The 17,811-nt window shown below is 47.3% G+C and overlaps 1 protein-coding gene across 4 annotated transcripts in view; it reads right to left on the reverse strand.

Moving 5' to 3' along the window:
* Positions 1–17,811, reverse strand: part of MTCL1 (microtubule crosslinking factor 1) — a 135,404-nt gene that overhangs the window by 31,296 nt on the left and 86,297 nt on the right. For all 4 annotated transcript variants that reach the window (XM_056137919.1, XM_056137921.1, XM_056137922.1 and 1 more), the window contains 4 exons: positions 16,472–17,758; positions 15,238–15,396; positions 4,943–5,170; positions 3,375–3,572 (listed from right to left, as the gene is read on the reverse strand). In XM_056137919.1, the coding sequence (XP_055993894.1) occupies positions 3,375–3,572; positions 4,943–5,170; positions 15,238–15,396; positions 16,472–17,758 (1,872 nt within the window). The remainder of the gene's footprint in view (positions 1–3,374; positions 3,573–4,942; positions 5,171–15,237; positions 15,397–16,471; positions 17,759–17,811) is intronic.

A 17,811-nucleotide genomic window follows, 5' to 3' on the forward strand; every position in this document is an offset into this window, starting at 1 on the left:
CCTCTGTCCTTCCAGGCCTGGAACCAACTGCCTTCTTTTATCTTTTCTTTTATTATTAATTTTTTAAATTTTATTGAATCACCGTGAGATAGTTACAAGCTTTCATGTTTGGGTAACAATCACACAATGATCAAACACCCATTCCTCCACCACTGCACATTCCCCACCACCGATATCCCCGGATAACCCCCCTTTCCCACCCTCCTCCTGCCTCCATGGCAGACAATATTCCCCATACTCTCTCTCTACTTTTGGGCATTATGGTTTGTAATGCAGATACTGAGAGGTTATCATGTTTGGTCCATTATCTACTTTCAGCACACATATCCCATCCCGACCGGTTCCTTAAGCCATCATTTTCTTAGTGATCCTTTCTCTATTCCAGCTGCCTTCTCCCCTTTGCTCATGAGGCAGGCTTCCAGGTATGGAGCAATCTTCTGGTCCCATGTATCTATTATCCTTAGGTGTTAGCCTCATGTTATGTTGTTTTATACTCCACAAATGAGTGCAGTCCTTCTATGTCTCTCCCTCTCTTTCTGGCTCATTTCACTTAGCATGCTACTCTCCATGTCTACCCATTTATAAGCAAATTTCATGACTTCATCTTTCCTAAAAGCTGCATAGTATTCCATTGTGTAGATGTACCAAAGTTTCTTTAACCAGTCATCTGTTCTAGGGTACTTGGGTTCTTTCCAGATTTTGGCTATTGTGAACAGTATCAACTACCTTCTCTTCCAATTGCCGCAAGGCAGCCCACTCCGTCATTTGAGCACTGAGCAGGCAGCAGGCAGGACACTCAGCCCAGAGCTCTCTGAAAATAGAAACCTGCTGGATTCTATCAGCTCTCCCCTGGGTGCAACCCATGTGAGTTTTTATTATTCCTTTACCTCTTTGGATAAGATAAATGTTGCCATCTACCATGTTGGATTGTGGGAAGGACAAAGACCAAGGCCGGGGAAATGTGTTACTCATCAGTCCAGCCTTGGGATCGAGGGCTGCCAGGTTCCCATCTGCTTATCACCTTGGGAGGCTCTCAGAGTTTCTGGAAATGGTGTGGCTCAGCACAGCAGCTCGGGAAGGAAAGTGTTCTGGCCTTAGTGTGCAGGCAGCCCAGCTAATGATCTTGCCAGTAAGTGGCAGGCAAAGCCCCGGGAGAAGTCTTCCCGGGCACCAGCTGGAGCTTACAGTAGAGCTCAGTAATCCCCTGCCCTAGAGGCTGGGCCTTGGCACTCAGCACAGACATGCCCATGAAAGACACAGCCACCACCCCAGCAGCCTGGGTCTGTCTCTCTTTCATGCTATGTGATGCAGAAATATGTCTCTTTCCACAAGCAAGAGGAATAGTTGAAAAATGAGTGGTGGAAAGGGGGCAAGCAACAAGTGCTGACATGAAGACACAAGAATGCTTCTGAGGTTCCAGCTGAGTGATTTTACATTACTTTCCACCCCACAGGTCAAAATTTCCATGACTGCTGTTCAGAAAACCAGATGTCTTCGCAGTTTTTCTTCTTTTCTAAAGCGTTTGGATGCGTGTGTGGATACACCCAAGATGGGACCTTAGAAGCATCAGGTTTGTGATCAGTTGGCCACCAAACCGTCAGTTAATCACAGTTACTATACAGGATTGATGGCTCTCTAATGACTGAAAAGTAATGAAAGCAGCAGAATTTAAAGGATTGATCGAAAAGCAGCTTTTTATTCTCCATCTAAATCACTGCTGGAAAACCCATTCCATGATCTAAAACCTCCCCATGGAGTCTGCGTAATGACAAACTTCCTAATAACTATGATTACAAGTTCATTGGAAAGCAGAACCTCCTGTTCTTTAGTCACATTATTCAGAAACAGCCCTTAGATGGCAAAATATGATTTGTTCTCAGCCAGAAAGGCACCTTTGAGCCACCCCTTTACTTCTCACTTGGATCTGAGCCAGTGTTGGGAGGCCAACCCTCTCCCACATGGTCCTCTGAGGCCCTGAGCTGAGGGAGCAGCTGCAGCCATGGTGTCTGGGGCCGAGAGAGCGAGTGTCCATAGTGTGGTGGGTCCCAAGCAACAGGCTGCTCCCTGCACCCCTAGTCTGCCCCACAGCCCATAGCCAGGGCTCCAGGTCCCCAGCCCTGCTCTGTGGAGTCCACTGAGAATAAAACAGAGTCAGGAGGGGCTCAGATTAGAAAATCTGGGAGCAAGAAAGCTTCTGACATCAGTACCTCTGAGGGTTTGAACACAATAAACGCACAGGTCTGCGGGTTTGCATAAAAGTATAAAACAACCTGCGTGGGATTAGTAGCATCTTTTGGCTATTGATTAAGCAGGGTCTAGCTGCTTTATGTGAATATGGCATTCAACACCGTGACTCATTTCTTAATGGTCTATACTGAAATCCGCCTCTTTTTTTATACACTTAAAAAAAAAGTTCATCAAATATTTTTTTATTTGGGACATTAAGTTTAAGTGGCCCCCAAATAACCTAAAAACACTTTGGACTACATGTTTGTTTGTTTTTTAAGTACTTATTCTTTTTATCTTTATACAAATATTGCCAAATTAGTGATGTTGCTGATATTGGGTCAGTTAAACAGTTGAACATCCACAAAGGAGCCCTGGCTGTGCTTTGACTGTGGGTGAGAGGGCTGCTTTGAGTTCTCTCCTCCTTGGGAAAATGAGAAACTTTTATTTTTTCATTGTTTTTAGGCCATACTTGTTGGGGCTTAGGAATTACACCTGGCTCTGGACCCAGGAATCACTCCTGACAGACGTGGGGACCATATGTGGTCAGGGAACAATACAGATTGGTCACATGCAAGGCAAATGCCCTACCTACTGTACTATCTCTCTGACCCCGAACAACTTTTCTAAGGCCACTCAAAACAATACATTTTTGGAGGCCAGGACTATAGCTCAAAAGTCAAGCACTTGCTTAGCATCTGTGAGGCCCTGTGATTAATCTTCAGCACTGTAAAATAGCAACCCCAAAAAATCATTTTTCTTTTTCTAAGATGCATTTGTTGACCATGAATGGATAAGATTGCGTTGATTTGTTGAACTCTGACTTAGATGTATAAGTCTGTGCAGTCTGCAGGACTGTGACTTAAAGAAAAGTCTGACATCTGGGACCAGGAATCTAGCACCATGGCACAGTGTTGGTATGGCCTGGGTTCAGTTCCTTCTCTCTCTCTCTCTCTCTCTCTCTCTCTCTCTCTCTCTCTCGCTCTCTCTCTCACACACACACACACACACACACACACACACAGCCGTACCACTGTGATTTCTAGCAAAACTCAAGCAAAGGAATCTTTTCTACTCCCTGGAACATGAGCCTGCGAAAGACAACACAGGCCTAGGTGCATAAGTAGGCTGGGGAACTCAGCACCCACCTGTCCATGGAATTGTTCACCATTTGCAGGTTGCAGCCATGACCCGTGTTCACCCATCTGCACAGGGCAATGGGGAGAACGGTCCCCTGTGGAAAATCCGAGGCCCGGACTATTGTCCTCTTGGTCTGGACCTTCCCCCTTGAGGTCCCCCTGGACTCGAACATCCCCAATCCTGGGAATAGTCTCTGGGTGCTCACCCTGAAAACACAAGAGATAATGATCACTGCTCTGCCCAAATTGTTTTCCAGCAGCCTGACTTGTGTTGTCTGAACACAGAAAAGGATCCATTCTAAGGGTTATCAAGATTTCACTGCCTAGCCTTTTCCCCTAAGGTCCTCATTTGGACTCTTTCATTCACTGGCCTCTTCCTCCAGTTAAACAGCAAAGAATACTGACCTAGACTTTATGAGAAAGATGGGAAATTTTACTACTTGTTGGTATTTTGATATAAAAAACTCACTGCTTTATGAGTTACTGCTAGTTCATACTCACACTTTTATTCATTAGAGAAGGAGAACTTGAAAAACTTCACTATGCCAAGGTCTTGCTTAAGGAGGGTTTGAAAACTGGTAGAATCTGATTTTGAAGACTTCCTTCACCCCAAGGAAAGAGGGATCCATAAAGTAGCTTTTTGTTCACAAGAGGAGTTGAAAATGACATTCATGGTTTATGGATAAAAAGCATACACCAGGTCTAAAGGACCCTAACCATCCATAACAACATGGGGCAGGAATGCAGCTTTGCAGAGGTCCTTATCTCTGGTCCTTATCTCTGCTCTGAGCCCACCAGAAAGTGAGGCTGGGAAAGAGCCAGCAGGGCTGGAGGGGACTGATGCCCCAGAAAAGTCACTCAGAAGGTAAGTCCCTGCTCTGCTGTGTCTCTGTTCAGAATCTGGGAACTGAGACCTGGGGAAGTGGAGACACACAAACTGGTGGCAAGTGGTCCGGGCTCGGCTTGGGGATATGTGTCAAGAAAGCAAGGCAAGACAGGCTCCTGGCATTTAGAACAGAAACTATGATGAAAAGACAAAGTTTGAGAACCAGGTTTAACCAAGCATCAGGGTTGAATGGGGTAGGAAAGGCCCACAGGATGACAATTCATAAAGTGGCAGATGAGAAGACAGCAGTCAACTTTGCTGCAGAATGGAGACAGTGCAATATGCTCTTAGAATGAGGGTCAGGGAGCTGGAGCGACAGCACAGTGAATAGGGCATTTGCCTTGCATGCAGTCAATCTGGGTTTGATTCCCAGCGTCCCATATGGTCCCCTGAGCACCGCCAGGTGTAATTCCTGAGTGCAGAACCAGGAGTAACCCCTGTACATTGCCAGGTGTGACCCATAAAAGCAAAAAAAAAAAAAAAAGAATGAGGGTCGGTGTATGTCAGGGGGCCCAAGCTGTGTTCCATGGTTTGCATGTGACTTGACAAAATCGAGAGAGAGAGAGAGAGAGAGAGAGAGAGAGAGAGAGAGAGAGAGAGAGAGAGAGAGAGTAGGGGATGCAGCAGCAGTGTCTGGAGATCAAGGACAAAACTGAGACATAGACAGTGAACTCTCTCCGTGTGGAGGTACCTCATTCAAATCTTCTTCCTCCTCCATCTTTTTCCCTTGCCGCCAGTGTTTTAGCAGCCACCTGAGTTTGACATAGAAAAGGAAGATGTTCTGCTTCAGGAAACGGAGCTCCTGCTGCATTAGATTCTTCTCATCACTCCAGTTCCGCTCATGGAAGGTGCTCTGCAGAGCCAGGCTGTGCATTTCCAGTTCTTTCCACCTCAGACCATAGAGGTGCTCCTCCTCCATCTGAAATGAAACGACAGAAAGTGTGATGGCAGGTTCCTCCCGGTTCATCCCAATTCAACTACTCTTGGATTCACTTGGCACCATTTTATATACGGGGCATGGGACATGGAAACCTCCAGTGATTGGTCTAACTCTGAGATGCTTCATATTTATAAAACCTTCATGAGTTCTCTGATCTAGAAGAGATAGTTTAGGCAAACTAATTGAATTGTCTCTCCTGTCCAGTCTCTTACAGTGTTTTAAAAATGGATCTGTACAAAGACAGAATATTAAACCTCTTTAAACTCCTTTGGAGTGTTATTCCTTGGAATAGGGCTTGTGACTACTTCAATGTATCTTCCACTTGCCCTGTCGGTAAGTTTGCACACAAAGGAACACTGCATTTAGAAAAGAAGCAGTAGAAATTCTCTTTTGGGATTTCCTGAGCCACTGGGTCTCTGACCCTGTAGAAAGTGGAGAACTCTGAACTGATGAGATCTAGCATAGATGTGGGATGCAAGAGTAGCATGGCCAGGGCACTCTTGGAAAACTTGCAAAGCCCTACTACATACAGTGGTGAGCAAACAGGAAAGGCAGCCAAACACCTATTTCCAAGTTAAAGATTTCATAGTCCTTTAAATGTGTATAAGTCTTGGGGAATAAAAGCATTGCCGAAAGTAAATGTTTTCCCTATCTAGATTAAGTTCCTATCTTTGAAACACTAGTATACTCTTTAACAATCAATATTTATTATGAACAAAGGGGTGTGAAAAAATATTACGTTACAGATGCGGCATAAGTGTAACTTCTATAGTAACAAAAGTGATATATGGATAAAAATTTTCTGCTCTATTAAAAAAAAACAAAGTGAGTGCTGGGGATGAAGCTTATGGTAGAGCACTTGCCTCAATCTCCTGCACTGCAAACCCCAAACCAAACCAAAACTAACCAAAAACAATAGAAAGCAAGGTCAGAAGTCCGTTTCTTCTTTACCAGCTGTCTTCTCCTAAAATAATTCTTCCTCTTGCGCCAAAAATCAAGACATTCTGTTTTGCTTTGCTTGGTTCTCCTGAAGAACTCGAAGTTGTTCAGAAGTCAGACTAGGGCTCTGGCTGCCTGAGATTAACATCAACACACCGGGAGACTGGCTGGGAGAGGACAAGAGTTCTGGGAGGGCTCAAGCAGCGGTCTGCAAGGCCCATCATGATATCACACCTTTTTTTTTTCACCTGGAGCTGTAAGAACCTAAGACAATCAACTCAACACTTATGCAGCCTCTGAGTGCTATCCTAGTTCTGTCCTTCTGGACATAAGAATGGAGTGGGGAGGGTCAGCCTCCCGTGCTGGGAAACCCCCTGTACTGATGAAGTATCCTTCACCTGTAGTGTCATCTCAGCCCACTTATGACTCTGGGGATGCTGCTGCCAAAAGTGGCTCACAGTCTGTGTAGAGGAAGTTAGATGTAAGCCTGGTGCTAGGCAGGTTCTGCCAATCACTAATCTTAGAGAAGGCGCAGTGCTGGTGGGAAGCAGGGTGGTGTTTTCTTGCTGTTTGATCTGCAATCCCCAGAAATACTCTTTCCTTCAACTTTTCCACTGCTCTGGTTGCCCACTTCAATGATTCCAAGCAGTTCCCTAGGGCTCAGAGTCTGTGTTCTGGGCCTGTCAAGGGGACACCTTCCCTTCCCTTTCAAGAAGCTTGGACAACATCTTACTACCTCCAGCAATAGTCTGTAGGCTGAACCTCAATCCAAACCCTGGACACACCTGGAACCCTGACACCTTCCCATCAGCATCTCCAGGGATAAATCTACATGGCAAACATAAGCATTGGTGAGAGGCAAGAGAGAGACTAAAGTAACATTATTTAGCAATTTACCTTTCAGGTAACAGGAAAATATGTAATTTGACCTGTAAAGGAAACTAGTAAAATAGGGTGTCTACTGGATATGGCAGCCATATGCAGCTGCTGGTAGTCAGCATTGCTTGCCCTAAGCTACAGGGGGCAAAAGCTGCACCTTTAGTACACCCCTTAGTACATGTCAGCCCTATTACTGAGCAGGATCATCAGCAGCGAGGAGTGCATGGTAACAAATGTGCATGTAAAAAATAAGTTTTGGATACCCCTGGTACCTTGTTTGCACCAGATAAGCATTTTAAGGCACCATGGCAACCTATTTAAGACCAAGTGTTTTTTATTTTAAATTTTATTTGGGGAGGGGGTTACACTTGCTGATGCTCAGAGGTTACTCCTGGCTCTTCTTGAGAAACCATATAGGATGCCAGGGATCCAACCTGGTTCGAACTCATGCAAGGCAAGCACCTTACCCACTGCACTATCGCTCCAGCCCCAACCAAGTGTTTTTTGTTTTTGTCTGAAAAGCTCCAGCTGTGTTTTCAAGATCAAATGAAGAAGGGGAGCAGCAAAGGCAATTCTGAGTCTGAACATTGGCTTACAGCTTAGTTAGATTCAGGTGGCAGGGAGTGGACAGTCTTTGGGAGGCCTTTGGGCTGTGGTACTGGGAGTTCTGGAAAGTGAACAGATCCAGGATAATTAGGATTAACTGTTGCTGGCAGGTTCTTGAAAACAGCCAGAAGAGTTTATAAGGGGTTCAGGGAATGAAGGGGTTTCGAAGACAGTAGATTAGAGGGAACTGTTACTATCTATCAGAAAATGGTCCTGATCTTCACAAAACGCACAAATCTATAGGCCAATCAAGACTATGGACATGCCTTCATGTCCAGTTAAAGAAGGTCTTTATTTGATCTGACTCTGCTGGCTAAGACAATGGGTGAACTGAGAAATCAGAAGGACTTCCTGAGGCATGCTCTAATACTGAAAAGCATGGTCAGATGGCAGCAAGGTAGAAACATCTTGAAAACACTGGTGTTGGGGACTGGGTCACACTTCTGTGTGCTTTCCGTGTCCAGGAGTTGATAGCAGACAAGCCAGTGTTCTAGGAATTACACCCTGGCATCTGTCTTGGGCTTGTGATCAGGGTGGTGGTGGTGCTGACCCCGTGACATGCTGACCTTACAGATACTTGTTTGTAAATGTCTCTTATTGAAGCAGTCTGGCCGCCTGTGTGAGCTGACCCTGGAGCTCCTCTATACACTCTGTTAAGTTAAACTGGGATGAGGATGGGGTGAGGGTGGTGGGGCCTCTGAGCTGACTGTGGGATAAAGGCTTAGTGGAAGCAAGCATGGGGCCTGAGTGAAGATGCCAGGCAGATGCAGGCACATGGAAGGGACACACATGGGTGCTGCAGCAGTTGAATGATCCTCTCTACCCGAGGATGGACAGCTGCTCCTGCCCCCCAGCTCCTCGCTGGAGACAGGCTGGGAGGTGGTGCCTGGTCCCTGACCCCTGGCCCCTAACCACCACAGCAGCCACAGGTGCACTGGTGAGGGATCCAGGATGTGCCAAGGTGCCTAGCTACCAAAGCAGCTTCCAAACAGTTTCCTAAGCATCCAGGGAGGTCTGTGCTGGGATTCTGAAAGTGTGAACCTTCACATTCGGACTCTTAAGATTCAAGGCTCAGGTTCACACGTGACTAAGCTGCAAATTTAATTGGTCCAGATGCTTCCTGAGATGATCTGATTCTCTCCTGTGCTCTCAGCAGTGCCTCTGCATGCTCAGGGTGACCAGAAAGGAGTCCTTCCATCCCCACACTCAGCACCACAGGTCTCCCGATCACATGCACTGCCCAGAAGGGTGATACGAACTCCTGCTTACTACATTGCAGGGTAGAGAGCTAAAGATCTTTTAATATTCTTTTTCTTAATAGTCTACTTCTACGTCCAATTATAGAGCAGTCAGTCCCACTTTTGAAATCAAGTGTTTTAGCGAACAAAGCAGGTGGCATGAGAATAAAAGCATGTCATTGTACCCACTGTTGAATGTTGTTTAACGATAGGTGATGCCTACAGCTGGGGTGAGAATGCATTGTTGCAACAAAAACAGAGCTTCATCTCATGGGTTGATGCCAATGATTTTTCACTGATTCAGCTACTTTTCCCTCAGGATCCTGTTTGCTCTTTCTAGTCATCCAGTCTGATGTTGTATGTGGCTTGCCAGGAGTGCCAATCATACCCCAAGAACAGGAAATGCAAAAACAAGAGAGTAGATTTCTGCCCTGTGCACTGAGAATGACCAGAGAACTTAGAGAAGAATGGAGATGAAGAAATCAGGCCCTGATCCAGAGACTCACAGAGGGGCATAGGTGATGGCCCCCAATCGTCCCAACAGAACCCCAGCAGCTGAAAACATCCAGAACTCAATTACTGCCATACTCATAGCCAATTTCCACAGACTCAGGATGAGCCTCATCCAGGAGTGAATCTGCTGAAAAACCCAGGTATGCAGGACTTGTGACCAAATTCTCTAGGCAATCATGGAGTCAGGAATGGGTTACTGCCTCCCATCTCCCTATGCTTCCAGAAGCCTGGAAGTCATGTCCAAGAACTGCCACTGGTGCCGTATAAGTTCATTAACAGTCATGATCAAGAGACTCACAAATAAATCTCAGAAGAGAGCCACAAGCTGCAAAGATGCCTCTAGATCCCAAAGTCATCATACAGTTAAAATTTTAACTACAGATCTAGCACCCTATTTAAAAGTTTAGAATTCCTGTAATGTGCGGCTGCATTCGCAGTCATGAGACATCTCATACTCTACACCATTGATGTACCAAGAGTAGAATACCACATTTGATGGGATGTAAAGTAGAAGGCAATTGATCTTGATCAAATATTTGTTTACACACAGGATCAACCTGTAACAACATATTAGTAATCTCTTATACAAGGGTTTAATGGGTCCAGGGTGAAATACAACAACTTCATACACTTTCCTCTAAGGAAACTTTTTCAGATGATTTTTAGTGGATTCCTTATAAAAATCAATACAAAATGAATTATTTAGGGACAGGCTTTGGAGGTGGTGAGAATATTTGAAATAATGGTGGTGGGAAGGTGTAATGGTGGTAGGATTGGTGTTGTAATACTGAATGTAATAAATTATTGTGAACAACTTAAGAAATAAAAATGGAAAAAAAGAAAGAAAAACACAATGGAGATTCATCAAATCTTGGATTTGGTGAGTGTTTTGAAAGCTAGAGACTTCTGCTTTACCCAAAAGCTCCAACTTTTAAGAAACTCAAGAATAATGAAGATTATTGATGCCTTTTCACTTTGCTAGGCACTAGGGATTTTTCTGTTAGATTTTTTTCATAGCCCCCAGATAGGATTGGGAATTCTTTTTCAAAGGTATTTCTCTACACAGTAAATTTTCTCAGTGAGTCATTTCTTTATGTTTATTTTTAATAAGTGATACTTTACAAAACAGCTTGCTCTTTCTATCTGCTTGACATTTATAAATTTTTTATCACATTTATTTTATCTCCATCTAATCAACCTTGTCTAAGAAGGGCTGAGAGTGGAATCCTTGCCTCAACTCCACATGCAGGCTGCTGGCTTAAATGTCTGTAGACACCAGCAATAGAACATAAACTTTCCTTTCCTTGGGGATTCCTGGGCTACCAGTCAGCTTAGAGCCTGACCCTAGACATGACAGCTGTCCTTGAAGATGCTCCAGGGAGACTTTCCACTGGGAACAAGCTTCCCTGTCGCCTCCTATTCCAGTAAGCAGGTGTTTCTCTAGTTTGAGCTTTAGGCGTAGACAGGCTTGGGACATCTGAGCTCATTTTAACTTGCCCATGTTGGGCCCAGGGCTATCCCTTTCCCCAGGGAGTTATTAAAATTCAAGGCATTGGGGGCACCAATTCTGGTAATTATCCTCTTCACCTACCCATTAAATGGTCATATACCTTGCTCTGGTTTTCATCTCTATGCTCAATTCCCACCCTTGAAGATGTTCCCAGTTTCCTGGGGATTTCAGCCCGAGATTTAAAAGGTCACTTTTACTCCATGCTGCACTGTATCCAACAAGTTAAGTATTGGTAAGACCAAGCCTCAGAGTAGAGCAATAACAGCAAATTAAATTGCCCCCTGGGACAACCCTTCTGGAAGTTCAGGTGTTTACATGGGAGGGCTGTTAGGGGCACTGGCTGTTTCACTGTTCACTTACACAACACTCTATGTAGTTAATAAGTAAAAATTCTCCACAGTGTACACATTGGGCACCAGCCAAGACCTCCATATCCTTAGATTTTAAAATGGGTACCCTCATCAAGCTTATATTTGAAGAAAAGCAAAGATCTACTAAACCTACACAAAATATGTTATTTGGTTTAGTCTAGTTTTACAACTTTCATTCTTAAACAAATAAATGAAACTTGAACTTCAGCAATGATGAATTAAAACTGTATTCCTGGGTCAGAGAGATAGAACAATGGCTAAGATGCTTGCCTTGCACATGGCTGACCTGCATTCAATCCCTGGTACCCTCAATGGTCCCCCGAGTCCAAGGAGAATCCCTGAATGCAGAACCAGGAGTGAGCCCTGAGCTGTGACCCGCTGGTTGTGGCCCCAAACCTTTCCCCACTGCAAAATGTGATCCTCTGGTTGAACCACCCCTCAAAGGATGGCAAAAAAGTCCCTGGGGCCATACAAAAGTGTTCATTTGGGCATCTGATTTACCTAAGATGGCTTCCAAGCCATCTGTAGAGAGTGTCACAGAAACTTAGATCTGTTCCATGTACACTTTCCTTTATTGCCCATTTTGCTGATGCGTCATGAAAATGCATACGAACAACTTCACTGTGCTTAGTCAGGACAATGTCACTCCAGTGTTAAGCAAAAATCTCCAAAACCCAAAATATAAACATATGGCGGGCAAAAGCAGACTTATTTATCACCACATGACTGCTGACAGTCACACACATGTGGAGAGGCTGCTCGTGTCATACACACGTAAAGTTTTACTTCGAGAAAGAAAACCGTTTCCTCTATCACCAAATTCCCAATGGTTGGATTTGAAAAGCCAACCTGTGTCCATTTACCCAAAACTATGCTATTCATCAGAGTCATTCTGATCTCTCCCAAAAGCCATTCTGTTCCAGCGAATCCTCACTGGATTTTGAGCCTGTGCAGACATACCCATCCTGACATCACAACCACTCTCCCTGTATTTGTATTCTGAAACTCACGTCCACACTTCTCCCTGCTCCATACCCTGTATGCTAATGTACCATATTGCTTTACACTCATTTCCTGGATGTATTTATTTTGAGAAAATGGTTCATAAATGACTTTCCACATTTAATAAAATCACAACCACAAAAATACAAGACTAAAAGGAATGTTTTCCATTACAGTCACTTTAATAACCAGCATGAGGCTTGCAGGTAATGGACTCTATTCTATCTCCTTGATGTGATTACATATTCTGGAGAATTCCATCTAGTCCTGGCCAGTTTTGCTACTACTTCTCTCAAAACCAGTACATGAGGTCAACACCTGTGTACATATACTTGGATAAGATCCCATGTCATTTTATCATGCCTGGTATTTCACAGCTGAGGCATAAGAGATCATAAATGCCTTGGTGTTTCGTTGATTAAAGGATAAAAGGATATGCTAGAGAGGAGAGCTCTCAGAGATTTCTGACCCAGAAACTCAATCCTCGGGTACAGGATTGACTTCATTTATATCTGAAATCTGACCAGTGCCCAAGCTTGGCTACTTCTCACTTGGAACTATTTTTAAGGCGCCTGAACATTCCAAACCAATAGATTAGATGCTGTTGTCTTAACAAATGTGACTCTCTGCAGATCTGTTGGGAGTCACAAGGAACAAAGAGAAAGAAGAATTCAGTACATGGTCTTGCTTATGCCTACTAAGATGAATAAGCAAGAGGAACTCTTGCTCTTCTGAAGCCTGACGTGTCCATGTGTTAGTGGATGCGTGCGCATGCGTGCATGCATGCATGCGTGTGTGTGTGTGTGTGTGTGTGTGCGCGCGCGCGTGCTGAGGAGTTAATTTTTGTGTGGTTTTATTAATGAGGGTATGACTGGATTCTGTCTTCAGTTTCCTCTGGTTGTGACTGTTTTCAAAGACTGCTATCTGAGGGAAGACCCTTGAGGACAGATTCTTTAGCCACCAAAATGCATTGGTAAGAACATGGGATGTGTTTTTTCTCCTCTCTGGCATTATTCCCTCTCTAGTTATTTCACAGGGTGAACTACTCCTAAAATAACAACTTTTCTTCTTTTTCCTTTCCCTATGAAGATTTAGAGATATTTCACAAACAGGCCTCGAGCAACTGACCTTTGCAAATAACACTTCTGGTCAGATTCAGAACATTGTTGCTTCCATTAAGGTGCAGATATTAGGTTTCACATCTGCCCCCTCAGCCCTTCCCCTTAATCCCCCAAGGAAGGAAGGCAAAGAGCTACAGGAAAATGACACAAGTACAGAGTAATTAAGCATGCAATTAGTGACTACAATGGAGGTGGGGCATAAAGAAAACTGATAGTGGCACCTCCAGCTTCGTTCTTGACTCCATTCTAGGCGAAAATGTTTGGGTTCACCTTTGCTCCTTGACCATGGCACTCTGCCACCCTCAGCTGGAGCAGACCCTGCATATTGGCAGGTGTGGCCCCAGAACAAACCAAACAAAAATAAATTAAAACCATTAATGTTTCCGGGCACTGCTAGCTTCTTCTGGAGAGACAGCTGCATAGCCACATGGAGATTCTGCACATTTTCCAAGAGCCTGGCACCAACACAGGGCTGGCCCCTCAGCAGATCCCCCTGCATGCCTCTGTGTGGCCTGGCTCCTGGCCACTGGGCTGGAGATTTGGATGCGCCCTTCTCAGAGGGCTTCTCCGCTGCCAGGTACTATACGAGTGACAGGACTGCACAGGATGTCTCTGAAAGCTGTGTTTGCTTTTACTTCAGCTGTCTGGAAGTGGTTTTCATATTACAGCATGGACAGAGGTGTGGCCCATTCTCTGAGGTGAAGAGGAAAAGGCTCTGCATGGTGAGAGCCAAGTGTACCTCTGCCAGCATCCCCCATGGGCTGCCTGACAAGCAGAAACCAAGCACTGCCTGACCCCAGGTGCTTCTATGCAAGCACTTCCTGATTCCCAGCCACCGAGCTTCCGCTTGCTCTCAGGGGTGATAGTCTTCACTCTGCTGACAGTCTTCTTCCTCACCTCCACTGGAGGGGAGACACTAGGATGTGTGGGCCCTGACTCATAACATCCCCACTGGAACCGATTATTAGGAATCTTCACAGAAACTTCTAACACAGACTATGTTCGAAGCAAAACTCCCAGGGTCAGCGGCTCTCTTCTAGGGGCCACCTGTCCTTCTGTCCTGGGCAGAGCTACTTGAACCAAAAGAAGAGGCTGCTGACAGCTGTCTCTTCCTCTGGGAATGGTGGTAACTAGGAGTTCTGTTGACATGGCATCACCATGGGGACAGAAAATGCTGAAGTGCCCCAGGCCAGGAGTGTGCTGCCTGATTCTGTCCTCTGGGGCCGGAGCACTGTCATCAGAAACTGCGGGACTGGCCCCCAGAGACACAGGGAGAGGCTGGGAGGGTGGTTTGTGTGGCAGAGCGCACACAGCCTGGTGTGTTTTGTCCCCAAGTTTTGTCCCCTGCAACACACGGTCCCGTGAGCACCACCAGGTGGGGGTTATACATGTATAAAAATTCTTTAATCAAGAGCGAAAGAGAGAGAGAGGGAGAGAAGGAGAGAGGTAGGGAGGAAGGGGGAAAGGGAGGGAAAGAGAGAGAGAGAGAGAGAGAGAGAGAGAGAGAGAGAGAGAGAGAAAAGGGGAGAGACAATCATTTCCTCCAGTCTAGACAAAACTGGCTGTTGGTTCTCATCCTATTCTGTGTTTGAGAAGCCCAGAAGGTTCTCACTATATTTCTGAGGCCCACAGGCCTTGGAAGAACAGGTGTATGGACTAGGCATTGCCTGTCTGACCACGGCTGTTGTCTTCACTTCATTGCACTCACCTGTTGGGACCCTCCAGTTCCTACCTTAGGCAAAGATCTTGGGACTCTAGTAAAGCCCCATTTGGTTCCACATCTCCCTTGACCTCAGGTTGGAAATGTCAGAGAGTCCCTAGCAGGAGGAAGGGGAGGGACCCGCAGGGGGGCAGTCAGCAGGCTGACCTCGAGGTTGAAGCAGCTCTGGCCTCCCGGCCGGAAGTTGCCAGAATCCCCATCGGCTCTGCGGTGCGGCTCCCCGGAGGTGTGCAGGCGCAGGGGTTCCCGCTCGTTGCCTTGCTCCAAAGCCAGTGGCTGCCACTCCATCTGTTCTCTCAGTTTGGACTGTTAGGTGTACGGGATGGAGGTTTGGTTTGTCCGTTTTAATTTTTATTTTATTTTTTGACATAAAAAAGAAAGGATGAGAAGGTAGGGGGAGAGGGGATAAAGAAAACCAGAAAATGGGTAAGGTAGATGACTGGACAAAACTACCAGATGCAGAGAAAGTGTGAATAGAAAAGTAAAATTCAACACGATGGCGTAAGAGAACAGAACCAAAATGCTGACCGGGCAAAAGAAATAGATGGGCATAAAGATCTGGAAAGCGAACAAAGCGAGTGGGGAAGGGGGAGATGCAGAAGACGCACATGCAGTGGGATGCAGTCTGGGACCACCGCAAGCACGCTGCCCACCAAGGATATGGACAAGGCTCCTCCTTCCTGGCTTGTGGTCACGCAGCAAAGCCATCATCCGGGGCAGCAGCTGGTCATGCACCCAAGGGCGAGGCATAGGAAAGCGGTCCATGGGGGGTACGCCCTTTGACTCCCCTCCGCCCTGGGCGGGCACAGGACTGACAGTGAGATTTTCCATCCAAACCATACTTCTCCCAGCAGCGTGCACCTCTCTCCCGCTTCTTCACCCCCTCTCTTCCAGTGGGGGTGCAGGGTCCCTTTAGGCCTGCACCGCGCCCTCTGGCAGGAAGCCCGATCGAGTCTGCTAAGGATCCTGACTGTGAAGCGAGTTTGTATTAAACTTCTCTTTGCTTCTTCATCAGGCTAGCTGGTCACCTGGGATGCCAACAGAGGAGGAAGGCTGGACTGCGCCGGTCCCTAGCTCTTCCGTTGGGATTAGCCTTGTATCATGAGGGAGAATCTCTAAGCAAGAGCAGCAGTGCAGTTAAAACGGGAGAGGAAAAAAGAAAAAAAAAACAGGAAATAAAAGAAAACGTAAAAGCAAAAAGAAAAAATAAAAGAAACGCAACCAATAGAAAGGATTTGGTTGACACTTGAGGCTTTAGTACAATGCAGGTTGGAAATCATAACCGAGCAGCCGTGAGCAGAATGAGTTCGAGTGCAGCAATGCCAGCAAGGAGGAGGAAGAGCAAAACGGAGCAGGGGGGCAGAGCCGGAAGTCCCCTTACCTGCAGGTCCGGGACCAGCTCCTTCCCCAGGGTCCCGACGGGGGAGTCCCGGGACACGGAGGTCATGGTGGAGAGGAAGCTAGAAGACTCTGAGAGCTGGGGCAGAGGGGACAGGCCGTCCCCGATCCGGTTCACCTGTTCCAAGAAGGCTCGAAGTTCCTTCCTGAAAGCCTTCATCCTCACATTGATGGTCCCTAGCAGCTGGGGCTCACTCTTGCTCCCTTCACCCTTGCCCCCCGTGCCCTGGACGTCAGGCCCCGGCGAGGACTCGCCGCCGCCGGCCAGCCCATCGGCATCGAAGCCGGCGGTGTCCGTGATGAGCCGCTCCACGCTCCGCTCCAGCCGCTCGGCCTCGTGCCTGATGCTCACCAGGCACTCGGAGCCCTCCCGGGCCCGCGCGAGCTCGGTGGGGCACGGCTCGCCACTGCTGAAGCCCGACGTCTTCTCGAACGTCTCCTCTGAATCGCTCTCGCCGCCAATCGGCCCCTCCCGCTTGGGCTGGGCCAGGCGGCCTTCCTCGCCGTCGCTCTCCTTCTTGCCCGCGTCGCTGTCGCCGTCGCTGTCCCGGGGGCTGGGGCCGTGCAGGCCCAGGTGTGCCGCCAGGTCGTAGCGCTGGACGTTGGAGAGCAGCACGCGGTTCTCGTACTGCAGCTTCAGCACCTTCCCGCTCAGCTCGCTGATCTGCAGGCGGGCTGACTTCAGCTCCTCCTGCAGCGGCGCCGGCGCGGCGCCCTTGCCCACGCCGTCCCCCAGCCAGCCTGGCTCCGGGCCGAACTTGAACTTGCTCAGCTCATGGGTCAACTGCCGGTTGTGGTCTTCGATCTCCGCAATGGATCTCCGGAGCAGCTCGGCCTCCTCCTCCACAAACTGCAGGTGTCGGCGGAGCTCGGCGGAGGACTCCAGGGAGTCCCCGAAGGGTGAGGTAGGAATACTGGCCATGTGCTCCCGGCCGGGCCCCTCCCGCTCACACTGACCCCGCAGGTCCTCCATCTCGGCCTTGAGGCCTCGGTTCTCCACCTCCAGCTCCACAATCTTTCGCCCCAGGATGTTGGCTTCTTCCTCCACCAGCTTCAGCCGCAGCTTCAGCTCAGCCTCCCTGGTGCTGGGGGGCCCGCCTGCTTCGCCCGTGGGCAGGGGGCTGTCCACATCCCCGTAGAGGGCCTTGTACTTCTGGAGCTCCTGTTCCAGCTCGTCCTTCTCCCTCCCCAGCTTGGCCATCTTTTTGCGCATCAGGGATCCTTCCTCTTTGGCAAACTGGAGCTGGCACTTCAGATCGGCACTGTCATCCTGCCAGGGGAGAACAGCCCGGGAGAAGGGTTATTTGAAAATACCACATGTTC

The sequence above is a fragment of the Sorex fumeus genome, unplaced genomic scaffold (assembly GCF_029834395.1).
Source record: "Sorex fumeus unplaced genomic scaffold, SorFum_2.1 ptg000128l, whole genome shotgun sequence".
Classification (NCBI taxonomy): domain Eukaryota; kingdom Metazoa; phylum Chordata; class Mammalia; order Eulipotyphla; family Soricidae; genus Sorex; species Sorex fumeus.